Source organism: Oryzias latipes, chromosome 7, assembly GCF_053564925.1.
Source record: "Oryzias latipes strain Hd-rR chromosome 7, Olatipes_Hd-rR_3.1".
NCBI classification, from domain to species: domain Eukaryota; kingdom Metazoa; phylum Chordata; class Actinopteri; order Beloniformes; family Adrianichthyidae; genus Oryzias; species Oryzias latipes.
Window position 1 is genome coordinate 4,656,968 of NC_136243.1, and position 18,777 is coordinate 4,675,744.

The 18,777-nt window shown below is 40.5% G+C and overlaps 1 protein-coding gene across 5 annotated transcripts in view; it reads left to right on the forward strand.

Annotated features, from left to right (window-relative positions):
• vps13d (vacuolar protein sorting 13 homolog D) overlaps nt 1-18,777 on the forward strand; it is a 72,045-nt gene that overhangs the window by 17,534 nt on the left and 35,734 nt on the right. For 3 of the 5 annotated variants that reach the window (XM_023957042.2, XM_078950076.1, XM_078950075.1), the window contains 10 exons: nt 819-949; nt 1,033-1,165; nt 1,272-3,518; nt 3,634-3,785; nt 4,471-5,514; nt 6,712-6,802; nt 6,933-7,059; nt 7,316-7,496; nt 8,239-8,463; nt 13,316-13,466. In XM_023957042.2, coding sequence (XP_023812810.1) covers nt 819-949; nt 1,033-1,165; nt 1,272-3,518; nt 3,634-3,785; nt 4,471-5,514; nt 6,712-6,802; nt 6,933-7,059; nt 7,316-7,496; nt 8,239-8,463; nt 13,316-13,466 — 4,482 coding nt within the window. The remainder of the gene's footprint in view (nt 1-818; nt 950-1,032; nt 1,166-1,271; nt 3,519-3,633; nt 3,786-4,470; nt 5,515-6,711; nt 6,803-6,932; nt 7,060-7,315; nt 7,497-8,238; nt 8,464-13,315; nt 13,467-18,777) is intronic. The other 2 variants (XM_078950077.1, XM_011473001.4) reach the window with 1 other exon arrangement.

Sequence of the window (18,777 nt, forward strand, 5' to 3'; positions counted from 1 at the left end):
TCTCTGATGAATCGCGCCTTTCCATCTGGAAATCTGATCGATGAGTCCGGGTTTGGAGGTTGCCAGGACAACGGGACAGTTGGGATCGCACTGTACCAAGTGGGAAATTTGCTGGAGGAGGAATTATTGTGTGTCATCTCTCACAGGGGGCTCAAACTCACAGCCAAAACTTTTAAGTGTCTGCCCCCCCCCACCCTCTTGGCTACCACAAACATCCATCCCATACTTGGCTCAAAAATTAAATTCTGACTTTATTGCACAGGTTTAATAGTCACATACGACGCAGCACGAGGTGCATTCAGGGACTGCATGAAACTCCTGTAGTTATGTGCTTTCATTGAGAGCTCATTGTTGCTGCATTCAGGTGCGCTTAGAGGAGCACACAATAATATATGCATGTTTTTGTATGGATGACATTTTAGAGAAAAAACACATTGGCTCAGACATCGATATGGTTGGATCTTAGGAAATAAATATGATTGATCGATTAAAAACAGACAAAAGTCACAAATGTTGCAAAATGTTTGAATCTAAGGAGGCAATGGAAATCAATAGAAAAGATGAGGCAACTAAACAGTTCAAATCCAAATTAAAACGCTTGTGAATTATAGAATATGTATGCAATTTAACAAAACACCCCCCAAAAAAACCCAAAAAGGATAGAATAAAAAATTATAAACCGTAGATGGACAAAAAGATCTTTATGTAATCTAAAACCGTCATTTTATAGATAATTGTCTTTCTTAACCCGTTTAAACTTAAACTAAGAGTTTGAAGAAACTTACAGGAGTTGTTTTTCTTTTGTTTTTGTCATCCAGGTTTTGGATATCAGTCTGAGCTGGAGCTGAGAGTGGCAGAAGCTGCCAGGAGGCAGTACAACAAGCTAAAGATGCAAACCAAGGCAGAAATCCGGCAAACCATTGACCAGCTTCTTGTGGGAGAGTTTATTGTAAGAGTTTTTCTGAAATGTGTCCCGAATGTGGCTGTTGATGTTTATTATTTATGAAAATATATGTTGTACATCCTTCACAGGAAAACAGTAAGCGCTGGACGATGAAACTTGACATCTGTGCACCTCAAGTGATTTTCCCGGATGACTTCCAGTCAGGAGACCCTGTGCTTGTTGTGGTCGATTTAGGCAGAATTCTTCTGACAAATTCCCAAGGTAAATTCCAGTTATAAAGGATGAACAATGTACCAACGCGTGCAAACTGTTTTGTCTATTAAATTTGATCATTCACTCTATGAACTGCTTGTCAATTTCATTAAAGATGAAAGTACCATCAGCTCAAAATCTGCCGAGCCTGAAAGGGAAGACATGAGCGATGATGAGTACCAGACGCCGCTTGCCACGCCACCAGAATCTCCACCACCTGAACTCGACTTGCCTTTAAAGGCGCAGCTTAAAAACCCTGAGGTCCCCAGTCTTAAAATCCCAGAGTCCACACAAGCTTACAGTTGGAAACTATATGAAAAATACTGCTTGTCATTTATGGACCTGCAAATAATGGTTGGTCGCTACAAGGATAACTGGAAACACCTTCAGGAAGGTGAAGTAGGGCCTACACATGTGGTTGAAAAGTTTAACGTGCTGCTCCAGCTTGAGCAGAGGCTGCGTTATACTTCAGATCCTCAGCTCCCCGGGGCTGTGCTCTCAGGGACGCTGCCGGATCTCAAGGTTCATTTCAACCTTGAGAAGATGACTGCCCTTCAAAGTTGCCTTGCAAGGCTAAGCAGTCCAGCTCCAAGTGAAGCGGACAAATTCATGGAAAAAGATCCAAATGTCCGATCTCCTGATCCTATACCCCAGCACAAATATTTTTTCAGGGATGACAGCTCATTGAAACTGCAGGGTTCTGCCAAGAATCTGACCCAGAGTGTTATGACACTGGAACAGCATACACGCGAAGTCCTCGTGGAATCTCGTCTGCTGTTGGCTGAATTCAATGTGGCATACATGCAGCTTGGTGTGGAGAGTGAAGGTCGCTATATATCTGTTCTCAAAGTGTTTGGCACAAAGGCGCATTTCGTGAAGCGGCCATACGATGCTGAAGTTTCTTTAACAGTCCATGGTCTTCTTTTGGTGGACACTATGCAGACCTATGGGTCAGATTTTGACCTTCTTGTTGCTTCTCATAAGCACCTGGGCTTTGATCTACCCACTGGTATCCTCAAAGAAAGCCAGCCGTCTTCTCCTGACTTGTGCAACAACACATCTGAGCATGAAGAAAGGCTTCCCGAGTTTTCCTCAAACCTCTCCATGGGTAACACATCCCCATTCAGTTCAATTTTCAAAGATGAAGATGCACTTATCAAGCTTGAGTATCAGTTTGTGAGCTCAGACTGTCCCTCCATGAACCTTGACAGCTCCCTTCAGGTTACAAGTATACAAGTCAACAACTTGGATATAATTCTTAACCCCGAGACCATAGTGGAGCTGCTAAAATTCCTTCAGAAGTCTTTTCCCAGAGAAGATAGCTCTTCAGTTCAACAACAGCCAACACATCTTCACAATGAGGACGAGGACAGGACATACCAAGCCACGTATGACCAGAATAAAGAGTTAACAGTGGAGATCCACAGACTGAACCTGCTTCTCCTCCGGACGGTGTCCACTGGCACCACGTTGGGTGCTGAGAAGAAAGCAATGAAGATAGCCACTGCCAGCATTGCTGGAACCAAGGTCAACGTTTCAATGGGAAGTACATTTGATGTGAGTGGTTCACTCGGATTAATGCAGCTGGGAGACCTGACCCAGGAGGGAAACCGAAGCCAGTTTGTGGTCAGCATTGGTAGTGTTGAGGGTAACTCTTTGGGTCTGGATGGGTTAACATTTCTCTCTGATACATGTGGCTCCCAAACAGATGCTTTAAACTTCCGCCTTCTGGAGCAGTCCAGAGGGGAATGTTCACTAAAACTCCACATGGCATCACTTCACTACAACCACTCTGCCAAGTTCCTTCGAGAGCTCAGTCTGTCAGCCAATGAATTGGAAGATAGTTTCCGTTCCATGTTGAAAAATGCTGCCACAAAAGTATCAACAGTTCTGGCCTCCAAAACAGCAGAATACAGTGGTATGGTTTCACTCTTTGAGACCCCACTAAAAAAATCTCGAACCTTCAGCCACAGTTGGCCATATTCATTTGAGGAGGAAGAGGAGGTTCCCGTTGAAGAACCTGAATCCACACTTGATGATTTCTCAGTGAAGCTTAACTTAAACATCCATATTGAATCTCCAGTTGTGTCTATTCCTCGTAAATTTGGACACCCTGAGCTATTGGTTGGTCATTTGGGAAGTATAAGGATATGCAATTGTCTTAATAGCCAGGACTTACCAGGGGAGACCCTGCAGGTGTTGGTGAAGGATATTCGTCTGTATTCTCTCAACATGAGTCACTTGATTCCAAAAAGAGCACCCAGATGGGAGCGAGTTGACGATGTGTTAAGATACCTCATAAACCAAGAGGAAGCCCCGTTCACACGCAACGACTTCTTCGAGTCTCTGAGCCGAGGACAAGGTGAGAACATTTCTGTTGCTACTTTTTTGTTTTTGTTTTGTTTTACTTTGTTTGCAATATATACAAACATTCAGCCTGAAAAATGGGTCTTTTCACTGAGTATTTCCTTTACCAGCCTTCCATATACTGAAAGATACTACTATTCAGTTTACTGTGGAGAAACTTCCTCTTGATGAAGATGCTGAGCAAAGCTTAAGTACCACTGAGGAATCGTACAGAAGCGTGGGACAACTGAGAATTCAGGGGGAATTTGTCACCCCTGTCCAGGTATGACTTTCTTTATTCTTTTTAAATTGACACGCTCACAAACGCAAACAAAATGAAGCTGTGATTTTGGTCCCAACCATTGGCTGTGTAAGAGAACTGGACAGAGTGAGTATGATGTCACCCATAGAAAATGGCTTGAAATTAGGTCAATTCAGCCGCCGTTTCTATGGCAACCACTCACCAATCAGGAGTGAGCTTGTTGGAAGTCCATGCCCCTACCACTTGAAAGTGGGCTACACAGAATCTGTCAAACGTTTTGAACATTCAGCATGAGACCACATGCTTTCATCGAGGTATCTGATTGGTCAGTTTATAACTTTAGATAAAGATATACCATCATAAAAAAACTAGGATTAATGAAAAAACATGTAAAAAAAAAATACAGGTAGCAGGACACGAACGATTATCCTGACTAATAGAATGATTGCGTAACAGCTGTTCATTTCTCTATAGTTGTCTATGGGATTTTAGCTTCCTGGAGCCAGCAGGTACTTCCTGTTTGGAACGCCAGGGGCGAGGGGTCCCTCAGTCCAGTTCTCAACTGCCACGCCTAAATGTTTTTAACGGGATACAGATTTTAGCATAGACGAGGATAACACAAGTGTATATATATTTATGTTGTATCCATTTAATGTGACGTTAATAGATGACTAGTATTGAGTGAAATTTTAAATTTGTCTGCTAGGTCTTCTTGTGCAAGCCTGTGTACGAACAAGTTCTCCAGACTCTTGACAACCTGTTCTTGATTGAGGAGCAGCACACAATGCCCAGCCAGCCACCAACCCCCCCACCACCAACGCCTTCCTCTGTCAGACTCCATTGGTTTCCTGACCCCCAAGGGGGGCTGTTTGCTAGGGACCCCCCCAGTGTTAACTTTTCCCATTCGTCCCTTTCTTCTCCTTTGTCTTTACAGTCTCAAAAACCAGCTCCTTACTCCGCCTCCTTTACTCAGCTAAAAGTCAACCTACATGTGGCAGAACTCCAGGTCCAGCTGAGTGCAGACCTGACTCAGGGATCCCAAGGGTTAGTCAGTGTTCGCTTCCAAGATCTTGAAGGAGACTTTACCAAAGATCATCCGAACTCGCTAAGGGTGCAGCTGGCTCTACGTGCAGTTCTGATGGAAGATCTACTGGAACAGAACCCAGAGTCTAAGTACAAATATCTGATGGTGTCTCGTGGCGCTCCCAAGCCCTCAACGTTTAGCCCAAAGGAGTACCTCTCCCAGAGCTGTCCCTCACAGTCTAATGCGTTTTACCCAGACATGCCCCGCTCACTGCCAGCCCACATGGAGGAGGCCCAGAATGTGTTTCAGCTCTACCAGAGGCATTCCAGCACCCCATCAAATAGCAATCGCAAGTCCAAGAAAGACCCAGAATGTCCCATCACCCCCCCGCCTTCTCCTTTGCATTGTAAAGCCTCTCTTCAGCCTTCAGACTTTGATGACTCTTTGGTTCATATAAATGTTTTGCTGGTGGACCAGAACCACCCAGAATTCAAAACGCGCTATGGCAGTGTGGGACGAAGTGTGGACATTGACTTCAACTGCCTGGACGTTCTGATCACTCTTCAGACCTGGGTGGTTATTCTGGACTTCTTTGGGATTGGGTCCACAGCCAGCAATCATGCAGTGAAGGAGGAAATCCCACCCCAAGCAGTGCCAGATTTCCCATTGTATGATCCAGATGTGGACGAAACAGTGCAACCTGTCAACACAAAAGTGGACCTAAAGGTAGGCAACAGTTGCCTGAAGTTAAAGGTTTGTTATTCTTTCAAAATCTAAACAAAGTAAAAAATTATGACTAATAAAAATGAAATGAATTCTCTTAGAAAATGGTGATCAATTCCATGAGTCATCTTTCCCTTAAAGTAATTTCCTTAATTTTTCAAGCAAAAAAAATGCTTTTAGATCGTTGTTTACGTAAGAATTCCTGTTTGATCAACGAAGTTTCCACTAAATTTCAGTTCATTAGTTTTAGTAGTTTCCAACTGATCAGCAGACATACAGCAAGTGGGATTATGAGAACAGATTATACAGAAACATTAAAACATAAATGACACTTTGACGTGGAACGTGACTTTAGGACAAATGTCATACCAGGGACATTATACGTCTAATAAAACTCATGCTTATAGATGTCATGTTAAAGATGTTCTCAATCTACTAGGTAAGAAGAAGTTCAGTTACATTTTTTGTTACCTCCCAAGACATTGTTAGTTTTTTGTGAGCTATTGTTGCTAAATGCAAAGTGTTCTGATGAGCTTAGCCGTACAACTTATATTTATTTGATTTATTCGTTTATTTAACAGAGACAGTCCACATTAAAAGCATGGCTGCAATGCACCACAATTAGCCCAAAGGCTATTTTTCATCTGTCGTCCCCGGACAGGTGTTAAAACCGTCAACTTAAAAACTTCAAAGCATAAATTCAATACATTAATAGAAAAAATATACATGTACTATACACAATCATTTAAAATACATACAACATGCACAGAGAGAGAAACATAAAAACATATATAAAAGACACATAGGTAACAGATCAGACAATGAGGGGCAGGCATTAAAATAGTTCAATGTAGACACGTTTCTTGTGACATGAACCAGTTTTTCAGGTGCTTTTTAAACAGAATGAATGTGGTGAGGTCTCTAATAATGTGAGGAACAGAGTTCCACTCTTGTGCTGCTGTTACGAAGAAGGCGCTCTGGCTGAAGGCACGTCTCTGCAGAGGAACTATACAGTCTTGACGAACCGACCCTCCTGTCTCTTTGGGAGAATGTTCTCATTTTTACAAACTGACTGAGTGGAGGGGATGACAATTCAGTGATGATTTTACAAAACAGGCATAGCTTTGCATACTTAATGATGTTCTCCCAGCTTAACAGTTTGTGTTTTTTTAAACTGTCTTCACATTTTCCACTTTTCAGGTTCATTCTTTGTCTCTTGTGTTGAACAAAAAGCTCAATGAGCTCGCCAGAGCCAGCGTGTCCAAGTTATCTGCTCATCTTGAGATGCTTGGTGAGTATCATCCACTCTAAAGAAAAAGAAAATAAACCAATCGTTTGTCTTTTTAGCTCATTATTCCCAAGTATTGTAACACAAATGAATCCTTGTATCAAAAGTTGTTTTATTATGTCTTACATTGCAGATGGTGACATGGCACTGCATGGGAGTTTGAGAAGTTTGTCGTTGAGTGACCTAACCCCTCATGGGAGCTTGTATGGAGAACGCTTTACCACCCAAGGAGGGGATGCTCTTGTTTTTAACATACTCAAGTTTGTACATCAGGCACCACACACTCTACAGCAAGGCCTCGAGGGCCGGTGTCCTGTCGGTTTTCCAGAAATCCTGCCTTATTTGCTGTTGATTACCTGGATCAGGTGTGTTTAGCCAATAAGACGCTTCAATGGCAGGTTTGTTGGAAACCATGTTGGAAACCGGCCCTTGACGCCTGAAATTGGACAGCCCTGCGCTACAGCATGTTAAGCATAAGAAACGGGTGTTTTGTAACATCATATGCTGTTTATGAAGGTACGGTCAGCCCGATCCTCACCTCGAGAGAGAATGTGACATCATGGTGAGCCTCCAGATGGCCTCAGTGCAGTATGTCCACACCCAGCGCTTCCAGGCTGAGCTGGTGGCTTTCATTCATCATTTCACTCAGCTACAGGACATTCTCGGCAGGCAGAGGGCTGCCATGGAAGGCCAGACCGTAAGTACCAGTGCAAAGGCTCTTTCCCGCCAGTTCCTCACAGCAATTTGCTGTATTATCTAGAATTGTTGTATGACAGTGTATTGTTTTGGCCAACCTGCCTGTATGAAGTGATATTTTCGCGACAGCATTGAGAACAAAAGTCACAGTTTTGAGATCCAAATTTCCTAAATTGCAAAAAAAATGTTCCATTTTAAAACTGAAAGATGCTGGCTAATTGTCTACACTAATAAGTACACTACCGTGTTGTATTCTGGCTTTGCTGCTCCTTTTGGGTTCAGCTCAGAGAGAAACGGGCCAATATGCTTGAAGACTGCAGAATCCTGGTCAAACAGAACCGACACAAAGTCCGGTGTCTGCTCCAGGCACGGTGAATGTGAGGCAGACTTACGTGATTGGATAGAATCTAGACCAATTAGCATCGCCCGTCTGGTCTCTGAATGGCTGTTTGGTGGCACAAACGTCACGGTAAACTCAGAGATGGGAATGCAAACTCAAAGATGGGGAGAAAGCGAGATGGGAGAGAATGCATTTAAATAAAATTACTGTTACAAATGCAAAAATGTATTTTTAATGGAAAGGTTTAACATTTTTATTTGTTATTAAAACTGAAAATTTTGCTTGCAATTTAGAAAATTAGATCTTAAAACTGGGACTTTTGTTCTCCATGTGGCGACACAAATATAACTTCATATGAGTGTCCTATTTTTCATATCTTTTTTGGTCTTTGACCTCGTTTTAGGTTCGTGATTGTCCTCAGCGGGCATCCAGGGTACTGCTTGATATTGATGCTGGCGCACCAGTTATTGTCATCCCTGAAAGCTCACAGTCACCAAGAGTCATAGTAGCCAACTTTGGCCAGCTCAGAGTGAAAAACCGCTTTCTGCCAGCCGGAGCTTGTGGGACATTTTCCCTCCGAGAAAAGGTAGAGAAACTCACCATGGTACATGCCTTTTTCCCTTCACTGGTGAGTCACACCGCTGGTTCATCCAAGTTCCTGCTGTGCTGTCTAACACTTTTGTCCTTTTTTCATGCAACTTTTCTGTATTCATTTGTCCATTTGGAGAATTTTTTCAAACTTTTAAAATTATTTTCACATGCTTTTTGTAACAAAATTACATACTTTTTTCCCCCCCCAAAACTGATACTATTTGGCTGACTTGTTTTGTAAAACTATTTGCAAAATGTGTTGGAAGCAACAAGGGGGAGCTATTAGATGCCTTGCTGCTTGTGCACATAATCTAGACTATTTGTTGCAGTTGTACATCATTAGGGAAGCAGCCTCTAAATGCATTTTCACATTAATAAAGGAAATTCATTTGGCTTGTACACCACCACAAGCTGTACAAAATCTCTAGCAGGAAGCTTCTAGTTTTGTGCAAACTTTGCTTAATCTCCACCTGGTATTTAATTCTGCTGGTAATCAACTACATTGTCCTTAACAATGATCTCTACTGTTTTCACAAATGACCTGTAAAAAGTTGAGTCTATCATTCAGAAGCTATTTTTTAACATTAAACTGTGTAGTTTTAAATTTTCCCACAAAAGCAATTGGCAGCACTACCATTTCCAGCTAACAAGTTATAATAGAATTTGAAAGCCCTGCAAGATTAACATTAACGTGACCTGGTCTCACCTGTGTGTCTCCAAGGTGTTCCCTGGTCACCAGTGACCAGCTCCTTCAGATAGGAAAGCTCCTTGGTTACCTCCATCCATATGGCCAGCTTGTTCATTGCTTTAGGTCAGGGGTCGGGAACCTATGGCTCGCGAGCCATATATGGCTCTTTTGATGGTCACATGTGGCTCGCAGACAAATCTTTAATTATACTTTTTTTTTCATTAGACCAGTCCTTCTCGGGCGCGATGCGATGCCAGAGGCGCGCAGTAGTAGCAGTGCTTAGAGAGAGAAATCTGCGCCAGCGCTATCAGTTACTATTATCTATTATTTCACAGAGTTTGTACCAGCTGAAAACCTGTGAATTGACGTGCCTAAAACTACGCGCTCCCGTCTCTGAGAAAGAGCGCGCAGATGCGGGGACGGGATGTGTGAGGAAGAAAGCAGGGGGTGGGGCTGAGGTGTTGTGGGGACAGCAGGTGAATCGCGCAGGGATTGTAAAAACCTAAAACCCACTGCCCGTCACTCACTGCAGCGTGTGAGTATATGTTTGTCACCCGTCTGCATGTGATCAGTCTTTGTCACATCTACAGAACATTCAGACCTAAGATCACGTTTAAAGTCTTAACGCCTGCATGAAGCAGAAACTCACCACGTATCAACCAGACTAGACCATCAGCAAAACTACCACGAGAAATACTCATCATTTATTAGCAACAGCATAACAATGTTATTAAAAAGAATCCACAGACTTATTGTACTTTAAAAATGTTGAAATTAAATCAAATGCACACATTCATTTGTATATTTAGTTTTAAACAAATTGTCGCGGACTGAGTTGGATGGCTGTTGGGCCGCGTTAAAAGTTCTGGAGTTCATTGAACGCGTCAAGCAGAGATCTGATTGGCCCTCAGTTCTGTCGCTCAGCCTGTTGTTAGGTAGTTTGGACCAATGGGGTTCAGCTATGGGCCGAATAAGGGAAATGGGAGGGCTGCAGCGGGAGCAGGGGAATATAAAGTTGGGAGAAGCGCTCTAGTGTCGGCGGGAGAGATTCAGGAGTTGCTGAATTAATTGAACGGCGTTTGTTGCGGTCTGCAGTAATCGGAATAAAGAACTTTAAAAGAGGTTAAGTCTCCATGCCTCAGTGTGGGGAAGGGACACTACATTATTGTATGGCTCTTTCGAAATTACATTTCAAAATATGTGGCATTTATGGCTCTCTTGGCCAAAAAGGTTCCCGACCCCTGCTTTAGGTGTTCAATTTAACTGTGATAAATCTATCCGGAATTTAAGATATAATCCGGAGCAATGTTTCCCAATCCTGGTCCTGAGGCACTGCCCTGAAGGATTTCATTACTCTGCTCTAACGTTACCAACCTTTGCAGAGACTTTGCAATGACAGTCATGAAAGCCGACTGTCTTTAAGCAGAACAGGATAGAATAAATGAAATACAGCGTTCTCTGAGGACCAGGCTCAGGAAACTGTTCTAGAGTCCTTAAAATACGGAAATTAACAAACTCGTATTAAGATAACAAACCGAGTTACTTTGCTGTGGTCTTTACTGCTCTGCAGCTGTTTTTATTAGCGTTCCTCAATTGTTGACAGGACCAGTTAATAAAAAGTGAGACAGTCACCGCACCTCCACAAGGAACTAAACCAACCAAATTCACTAGCAAATTCTGGGATTGCGTGTGCTTGTGTACCTCTGTGTAGCCTCCTCCCATCACCAAGTATGAATGAAGAGTGAATGAATAATGGACACAATGAAAGCGCTTTGAGCGTCTGGAAAAGCGCGGATAAAATCCAATCCATCCTAGCCAAATGCTGCCGTTTGCGTGCAGACAGTAGCATTGAGGAAAAAAGCAATTCACCAAAAGGAGGGCTGATAAACAGGACTACTTTGATCAAAGAGTTATTTCTCCAAGTGAACATGAATTTATTATTACAGCAAACACAGATTATTTCCTACAAGGTACTAAATGAAGGTTTTGTTCGTCATCAAAAAGTAGCTGGTGACTACGGTACTCACTTTTGAGGCCCCTGCCTAGTTATGCTAACTTCCATGCCTCAATCCAAATGGTATTTTGCAATATTGATATTAACAAATTATTTTGTTATAAGTTGGTTTGATTAACAGCAGGAATAAAAATCAGTTCATTGATTAATCAATTCATCGCTACACCACTATTAGCTTGTGTCGGCCATATATGTTGGTCAATCAAATAAAAATGCTAATCATTTTTTAATAAAGCAGCAGATGTCAATGCCTGGTGAATACAGAATTGTCATGGAGAACTAACTTGCATGTTTTCCTTGCATTGTGTTCTTTTGATGAATAAATAGTTGAAGTTGTTGGCCCATGAAGCATTTATTAAAAGGAAGTTTTTGTCTCCTGGTGTTCTCAACTCTTGTTTCCTGGATTTTGTTATTTCTGCTTCCCGGGTGTAAACTCTCAAAATAAAATGTATCTATTAAACCAGCCATGAATGAGATCGGGGGCACCGTTATGCTTGTGGCTCCTGGAGCTGGAGTGGGATGAGTGTTGTTGATAGAATTACAACATTAATCTGTTACACATCATATGCCGTTTCCCCTTCCTGTTAAGACAGAAGATATTATATTCCTGTTTTAGTTCTCAGTTAGGAAACTTTAAAGCACAGCTTAAGAAAACTAAGAAGAAAGTGATGATCTGGAACACCAAAACATGTTTACAAAGTACAGAAAAATATGGGATGACAAAAAAAGACTTGTTAGCTGGACATGTCTTTTACCTCAAAATTTGTTTTTGCTAAATTCCTTGGTTTCTGAGATTTACTAGCTAAACATATAATCACATAGATTTTCATTATTTTGGTCTTCAGTCCTACTGTGAGACCCATTTTTATTGAAGGTTTCCCTTCTAACTTGTACATCAATGGAGTTTCTAGAACTGCCTTCTTTGACCCCTGCATTGTATTTCCCTTTGGCCAGTCTCCACAGCAAAGTACCCCAAGACTTGCACATCTGAGTTGGCTTCAGTTTTATGGCAGATTATTTGCTGGGCATTTACCCAGATTGGGAAATAGCACATAGAAACATTTGAAAGCACTCCATGTGGTTGTAGTAATGTATATCACCTGGTAGTCCTAGTCTGCCATCCTAGGACTAACCAGGCTCCATAGCTTCTGTGATCAGAGAGGATTGGGTGTGTCCAAGGTGGTATGGCTCTGAACCTTATTTTATCACTACAACATGGTTCAAATCAGGGCCATTTCTTCTTCGTCCAGCAGCAGGCCTATATAAGTGACATGTTTTCCCTACTGCACCAGGCTTTGTGTAAATTAGTAGAGAACTCCTATAGTTCATTTGTTTACTTCAACTACTTTAAGACGTTTTTAGCCAGAGGTTGGAAAAGATCATATTTATACAGTTTTAAGCTTGTCTTCATGTTGAAATGATTTGACTAGCATTCAAAGCTTTCAACTGTTACTCTCCATTTTACCTCAAATAGTTCTGTATTTTCCCAACTTCATTCTCCCTGTGCAGGAGTACTGGCTGTTCTCAGAAATGTCAAAACTAGGATGGAAGGCAAAGCCTTGAGCTCTCAGGTTCTTCTTTTACGGAGCCCCCGGCTTCAGTCATGGAGACAGAGATCATTTCTATCTTTTTGGCAAAACCTAAAGCTTTTTTTTTCTTTGACAAAGCTCATGGTTAAGCGTTGGCATAATTGACCCTAATCCAAGCCTTAAATTATGGCCTCAAAGTTGGATGGCTGTGAGTCATTGTAAGATGCACTGCATTTTACTTACTGCACACCTTTCCTCTTTTTCCCCCCTTCTTATTCATTGTAGCATGCCCTTTTATATCTCTATGATTTTATGACTGTCTGTTTCTTTATTTTTGTGGCATAACCGTCCCCCACACCACATGTCTGCTTTCCATGATTGGACCCATATATGTGAAGAAATCTGCTGGGCAAAATGATTTATTGGGGACTATCATCTGTATTCGCTTTGAAGATCTCTGTTCACACAGACTTCTCTAACAGCTCCTAAAAATTCCTCATTGTTAGAAATCTAACTTTTAAAACAGAAACTGAAACAACAGTGTACTTCCTGTTAAAGCCTGATGCTCTTATAACTTGCAAAAGCGGGCTTTGATAAAAAAAAAAGATATTTTGTCTGCTTGTGACTAACAGACATATAATTGTATTGTTTTAAAAAGGACACAGTGACGAGCACAGCAGAGCAGAGCGATAGGCAGAACCTACCAGAAGGCTCCGTCTCCAACTCCTCATCTTCAAGCTCCACCTTTAATAGACCTTGTAGCCTGAACACAACTGGGGCTCCTGATCAGACCAGTCCTAGCAGCTCAGGTAAGCAGAGACATTGATATGAACCTGCTTTGAATGAAACGATTGGCTTCATACATGCTTTGATGTAAGTAGCAGGCAAAGGGCAGTCACCAGGACTTATCTTTTATTAATGTCGATGTTTTCCCTCTAATTCTAGAGGCTTTCTCAATCCTGAAATAAGGTGCTAAGAGAGCTGGTTGACTATGCTCTTTTAAGATAGCATTTAAGACATGACCTCTAATTCTTTATGCTGTGAGACTATGAGGTTAAGCCTGAGTCACATGCATCCGTACAGGGGTCGACTCATATTGGTTCTGTGGATTTTGGGGTTTTCTGGGCCTGTGGAGGGTCGAACAGAGGAGCAGCCGCATCACAGCTCTGTGACGCTGATTGATGCAAATCTGCAGACCACTTCTGCTCCATAATGACCTTAATTGTCTACCTGCAAGAAAAAACCTTCATGAAATCTTGTTTTTTATATCTGGAAATAAATTCAGGCATCAAGTGGTTAAGAGAAGCGCAGATCCCTTGAAGCTCGTAAAGCCACATCAATGGCTGTTATGAAAATGGAATATAACATTGTTGTGCGTGTGGTACATGTATCATGACGTATTTGTAAGTATCAGGTCATTTGTTCCCTCTTATGACACACAGGTGATGCTGTCGTACATTAGTCACAACTGCCCTTAATGCAGTCCTTCTCAAATAGTGGGATGCGCATGGTTGCAGACTTTGCTTTTTGGCGTGTAAAGTGTAATTGCACACTGACAACAGCAGGTGGTGCAGCTGTGCGCTCCGTGCCAAAGCCTGGGCAGGAGTTTAAAACTTTGTAAACTGCTGTCAACAAAGTGAGAGAGACGAATGAAAGTCTCCCAAAAGCTAAGAAAAGGAAATATGACGAAGCTTTTCTAGAGCTTGGATTCACTGTGACGACGGCGGGAGACGAGGAAAGACCGGTGTGTGTGTGTGTGTGTGGGTGTGGGTGTGGGTGTGGGGGTGTGGGTGTGTGTACTGTGTGTGAAAATAGTGGCAGCGGACAGCATGAAGCCAAATTAATTAGGACGTCACCTACAGACATTACATCCTCAACACGTTGACAAGCTGCTTGATATTTTTCAGCAAAAAGGTGCAGCTTGTCAACGGCCAACAATCATCCCGCTTTCCCAGCTAAACATTGAGCAGGAGCTGAGAGTTGCACTATCATCCTTCAAACCTCGCTTTTTTTTTTTTTTTTTTTTTTTTTTTTATTTTATTTTTTTTTTTCCACAATGCGTCGAAAGCAACAAATCTCACAATACAGAATGTGGAAAAAATGGACATCCCAGAAGCAGCTGCTTATTATTAGGGGTCCAGCATTTTAGACAAGCATAAAAATACAAAAGATAAGTGGCGGAAGGAAAAGAAAAGAAAAGAAAATAATTTCATAAATAAAATATACTAATAGAATGCGAGAAATGATGGTGATATAGTGGAAAGTGTTAGACAATAGGGACAATGAATTTGAACAACATAAACTCTGGCGTGTGGCCATATAAGTGTCAACAGACAGAAAGAAATCACAAACACGTTAATAGATGGTTTCGGTTGGAGCAGCATTTTCACAGTATGTTGACAATAATAACAATTTCAGTTTCCTTTTAAACATGTACATTGTTGCAGACTGTTTAACGTCATTTTCTAAAATATTCCAAGTTTGTGGACCTCTAATACAGACAGAGAAGCTTGTACATTTTAATTTTCTGTTTTTGCCTTTTAGCATATGCTTTCCCCTGGTGTCATGGTGATAAGAGGGCAAAAAAAGTGGTATGAGGTCACACAAACGACTATTTAATTTATTAACAACACTGTACATTGTGCATGCATTATGATACGTGTTGAGTTCCGGTAACTTAAGGAGGCTGTATCTGTGGAAGAGTGGATCCGTTGGGGAATTTGGCGTGGACCAGGTTATTGCTCTTATTGCTTTCTTTTGTGTAATCAGGAGTTTTGCTGTGTAGGTAGAATATGTGTTATTCCATATGATGTTACAGTAATTCAGGTGGGGCTCAAACAGGGATCTGTATGATGTTAGCAATGCATCTGATGGGAGGATGTGCCGAATCTTATAGAATAAACCAACAAGTTTGGATAATTTTTTAACTAGTTCATCTATGTGTTTTTTAAAATTTATAAATTGATCTATGTGGATTCCAAGAAATTTGATCGAGTCCACCTGTTGAAGAGATTGCCCATCTATATTTATGTTCAATTTCCTGTAGGTGGATTTGTGTCTGGATGTGTGGAATATGATAAAAAAAGTTTTGCTCGTGTTTAATGACAATTTATTGCATTTGAACCAAGTATCTACTTTTACTAGTTGTTCATTTAAGAGTTTTTCCAATAAGTCGATATTTCTATGTGACATGAATAAACTAGTATCGTCTGCAAAAAGTATTTTGTGGATGGCTCCAGAACAGAAAACAAAATCATTTATATAAATTATGAAAAGAAGTGGTCCCAATATGGATCCTTGTGGTACACCCGTTTGAATGTTGAGTTTTTGTGATTTTAGTTCTTTAACCTTTACATATTGCTCTCTTCCACAGATATAACTCCTGAACCACTGGAGCGCTAATCCCCTGACCCCGTAATGCCTTAATTTGCTGAGTAAGATTTCATGATCTATAGTGTCAAATGCCTTAGAAAGATCCAGAAAAACCCCAATACCATATTCACCTCTTTCAAAGGCGTCATTGATTTTTTCTACAAGATCTAAGATAGCCATACCCGTGGTGCTGTTTTTCCTAAAGCCATATTGTTGTGGCACTAATACATTGTGTTTTACAAAATAGTCTGATAATCTTGAGTACACAACTCGCTCAAATACTTTGGAAAGAGTTGGCAGTATTGATATGGGTCTGTAATTTTTAGTATCATTTTTGTCCCCAGACTTATATATGGGTATTATTTGAGCTATTTTAGTAATTTTTGGGACTTTGCCATGTGTTAAAGAAAGATTAATGGTGTAAGCGAGAGGTTCTGCAATTTCATTTACTATGGCTTTGATGATGTTACTACTTATGTTATCAGCACCAACTGTGTAGGACGATCTTAGCTTGTTTATAATATTCACCACTTCTGTTTTACAGGTTGGTTTTAGAAAGAATGAATTTGGGTAATTTCCCTGAAGATAAGCATTGTAATTTGCACCACCTGGTGGATGAATGTTTTGAGAGAGACTTTTCCCAACTGAACAGAAATAATTGTTAAAAATATCGGGTAAACTGAGATTGTTTGTTTGACATTGCTCTAAGGCATCAGGGATGACTGTAGTTTTTGTTCTGCGGCTGAGAATGTCATTTAACACCCTCCAAGACTTTTTTTGATCTCCAGATGCAACCTTCAGTTGTGTAGTGAAATGATTTTGTTTGCTTATTCGTAATAGTTTTATTAGATTGTTTTTATATTTTATGTAAGTTGATTTATTTTGGGTATTTGGTTTTTTTATATACTTTTTGTACAATTTATTCTTTTGTTTGATAGAATTTAGTATTCCCTTGGTTATCCAAGGTTTCACTTTTATGTCTTTTTGTCTAATTGTTTTTTCTGGGATTGTTATACTAATTGAGTCAGTTAATTCTTCAATTAATGAATTATATGCAGATTCTGGATCTGTGGTGTTGAATACTGCGTCCCACCTTTTGGTCTGAAGGTGACTGATTAGGTTTGCTAAGGTTTGAGTGTTTACAACTTTCACTTTTCTCCTTGTACGTGGGATTGACGGTTTTTTATTTAGTTTCATATAGCATGCAATAGGATAATGGTCTGTAATGTCTGAGTATACAACCCCTGATTTATATTCAATATTCACTGTATTAGTTATCATGTTGTCCAAAATGGATTTGCTTTTTTCCGTAACTCTGGTGTACTTATTGATTTTTGGGAAAAAGGATGAGGAGAAAAGAGTATTAATAAAGTCATTATTGGTTTTATTGTCCTTGGATAGATCTATATTTAAATCACCCATAATAAGACAATTTATGTTCGTTTGGTTTATGTGGAGAAGAATGTTTTCAAGTTTGTCTCTAAATATGTCATAATCAGAGTCTGGTGGGCGATATATTACTCCAATAACAATACTTTTTGCATTATTATGTTTTAGTTCTAGAAATATTGAGTCAGAAAAACCATCATCCAGTATAATGTCTGTTCGTTCCCTTACTGAATATGAGGAGCTCACATACAGGCAAACTCCTCCACCAGGTTTACCAGCTCTATTTTTGCAAAACAGTGTATATCCATCTAAGTTGTAAAGATCTAAATAAGCAGCTTCATTAATCCAGGTTTCACTGCAGCCTATTATGTCAAAATTGTGACCTATTGTTGCCAGCAGTGAAAGTAGGTCATCATGGTGTTTTTTAATACTGCGTATATTTAGATGCAAGGAGGAGAAGGTAAAGCTACTGTTAATTTTTATTAAATCCTCTGGATTATAATATTCACAGTTTAAATTTCCCAGTTTTGCACCTAGATAGTGATGTTCAAAATAGTCTTCTTCAAGACTACAATTTACTTTTATCAACCCCATACAGTTTGAGGAAAACATGATGTCCAGATTGCAAGTAGAAGACTCTGTGTAGACACTTTCCCAAATTCCCGCACCAAACAAACATAGTAAACAAAAAATAAGTAAAAAAATTTAAGAAACATAAAGATTACCATAGTCATTAAAGTAAACTCAAGTCAAATTTCTGTCTCCCGAGGAGTGCAATTCATTCAATACCCTTAACAAACATTAGTCATTGATGACTGCGATGTTTACTCACCAGATTATTATTGAGGTTGGAGTAGGAGTACAGTACCTCATTTGTGGGCAATTTTTAGAAATAGTTCAGCCTCTTTCGAGTCTCTGAAAGTCTTTTTAGTTCCGTTGATTGTGAAGGACAAGCTGAAAAGCTGAAAAGCAAAACATGCTCATTGTAGCCATTAATCATCACTTTGGGCGGCCGTGGTGCAGCGGTAGGGCGGTCAACCTATGATCGTAAGATTGCAGGTTTGATTCCCGCCTTGCACGTCCATGAGTCGATGTGTCCTTGGGCAAGACACTGAACTATGATGGGAGGTTGGCGCCAGTGTTTGGCAGCGGAGCCGCCACCAGTTTGTGAATGTGTGTGTGACTGCAAATTTACATTTAGTATTATTTATTTATTGATTGAATTCTTTTTCTCAGCATCAAATGGTTCAGTTGGTCAAAATATTTCTAGTTTAAATAATGACTGACAGATTTTTTATTTCAGGCACTTTAAGCTTCTTTTCTGTTTTAGACTAGAACAGGGTTTCTGTGGCTAAATAA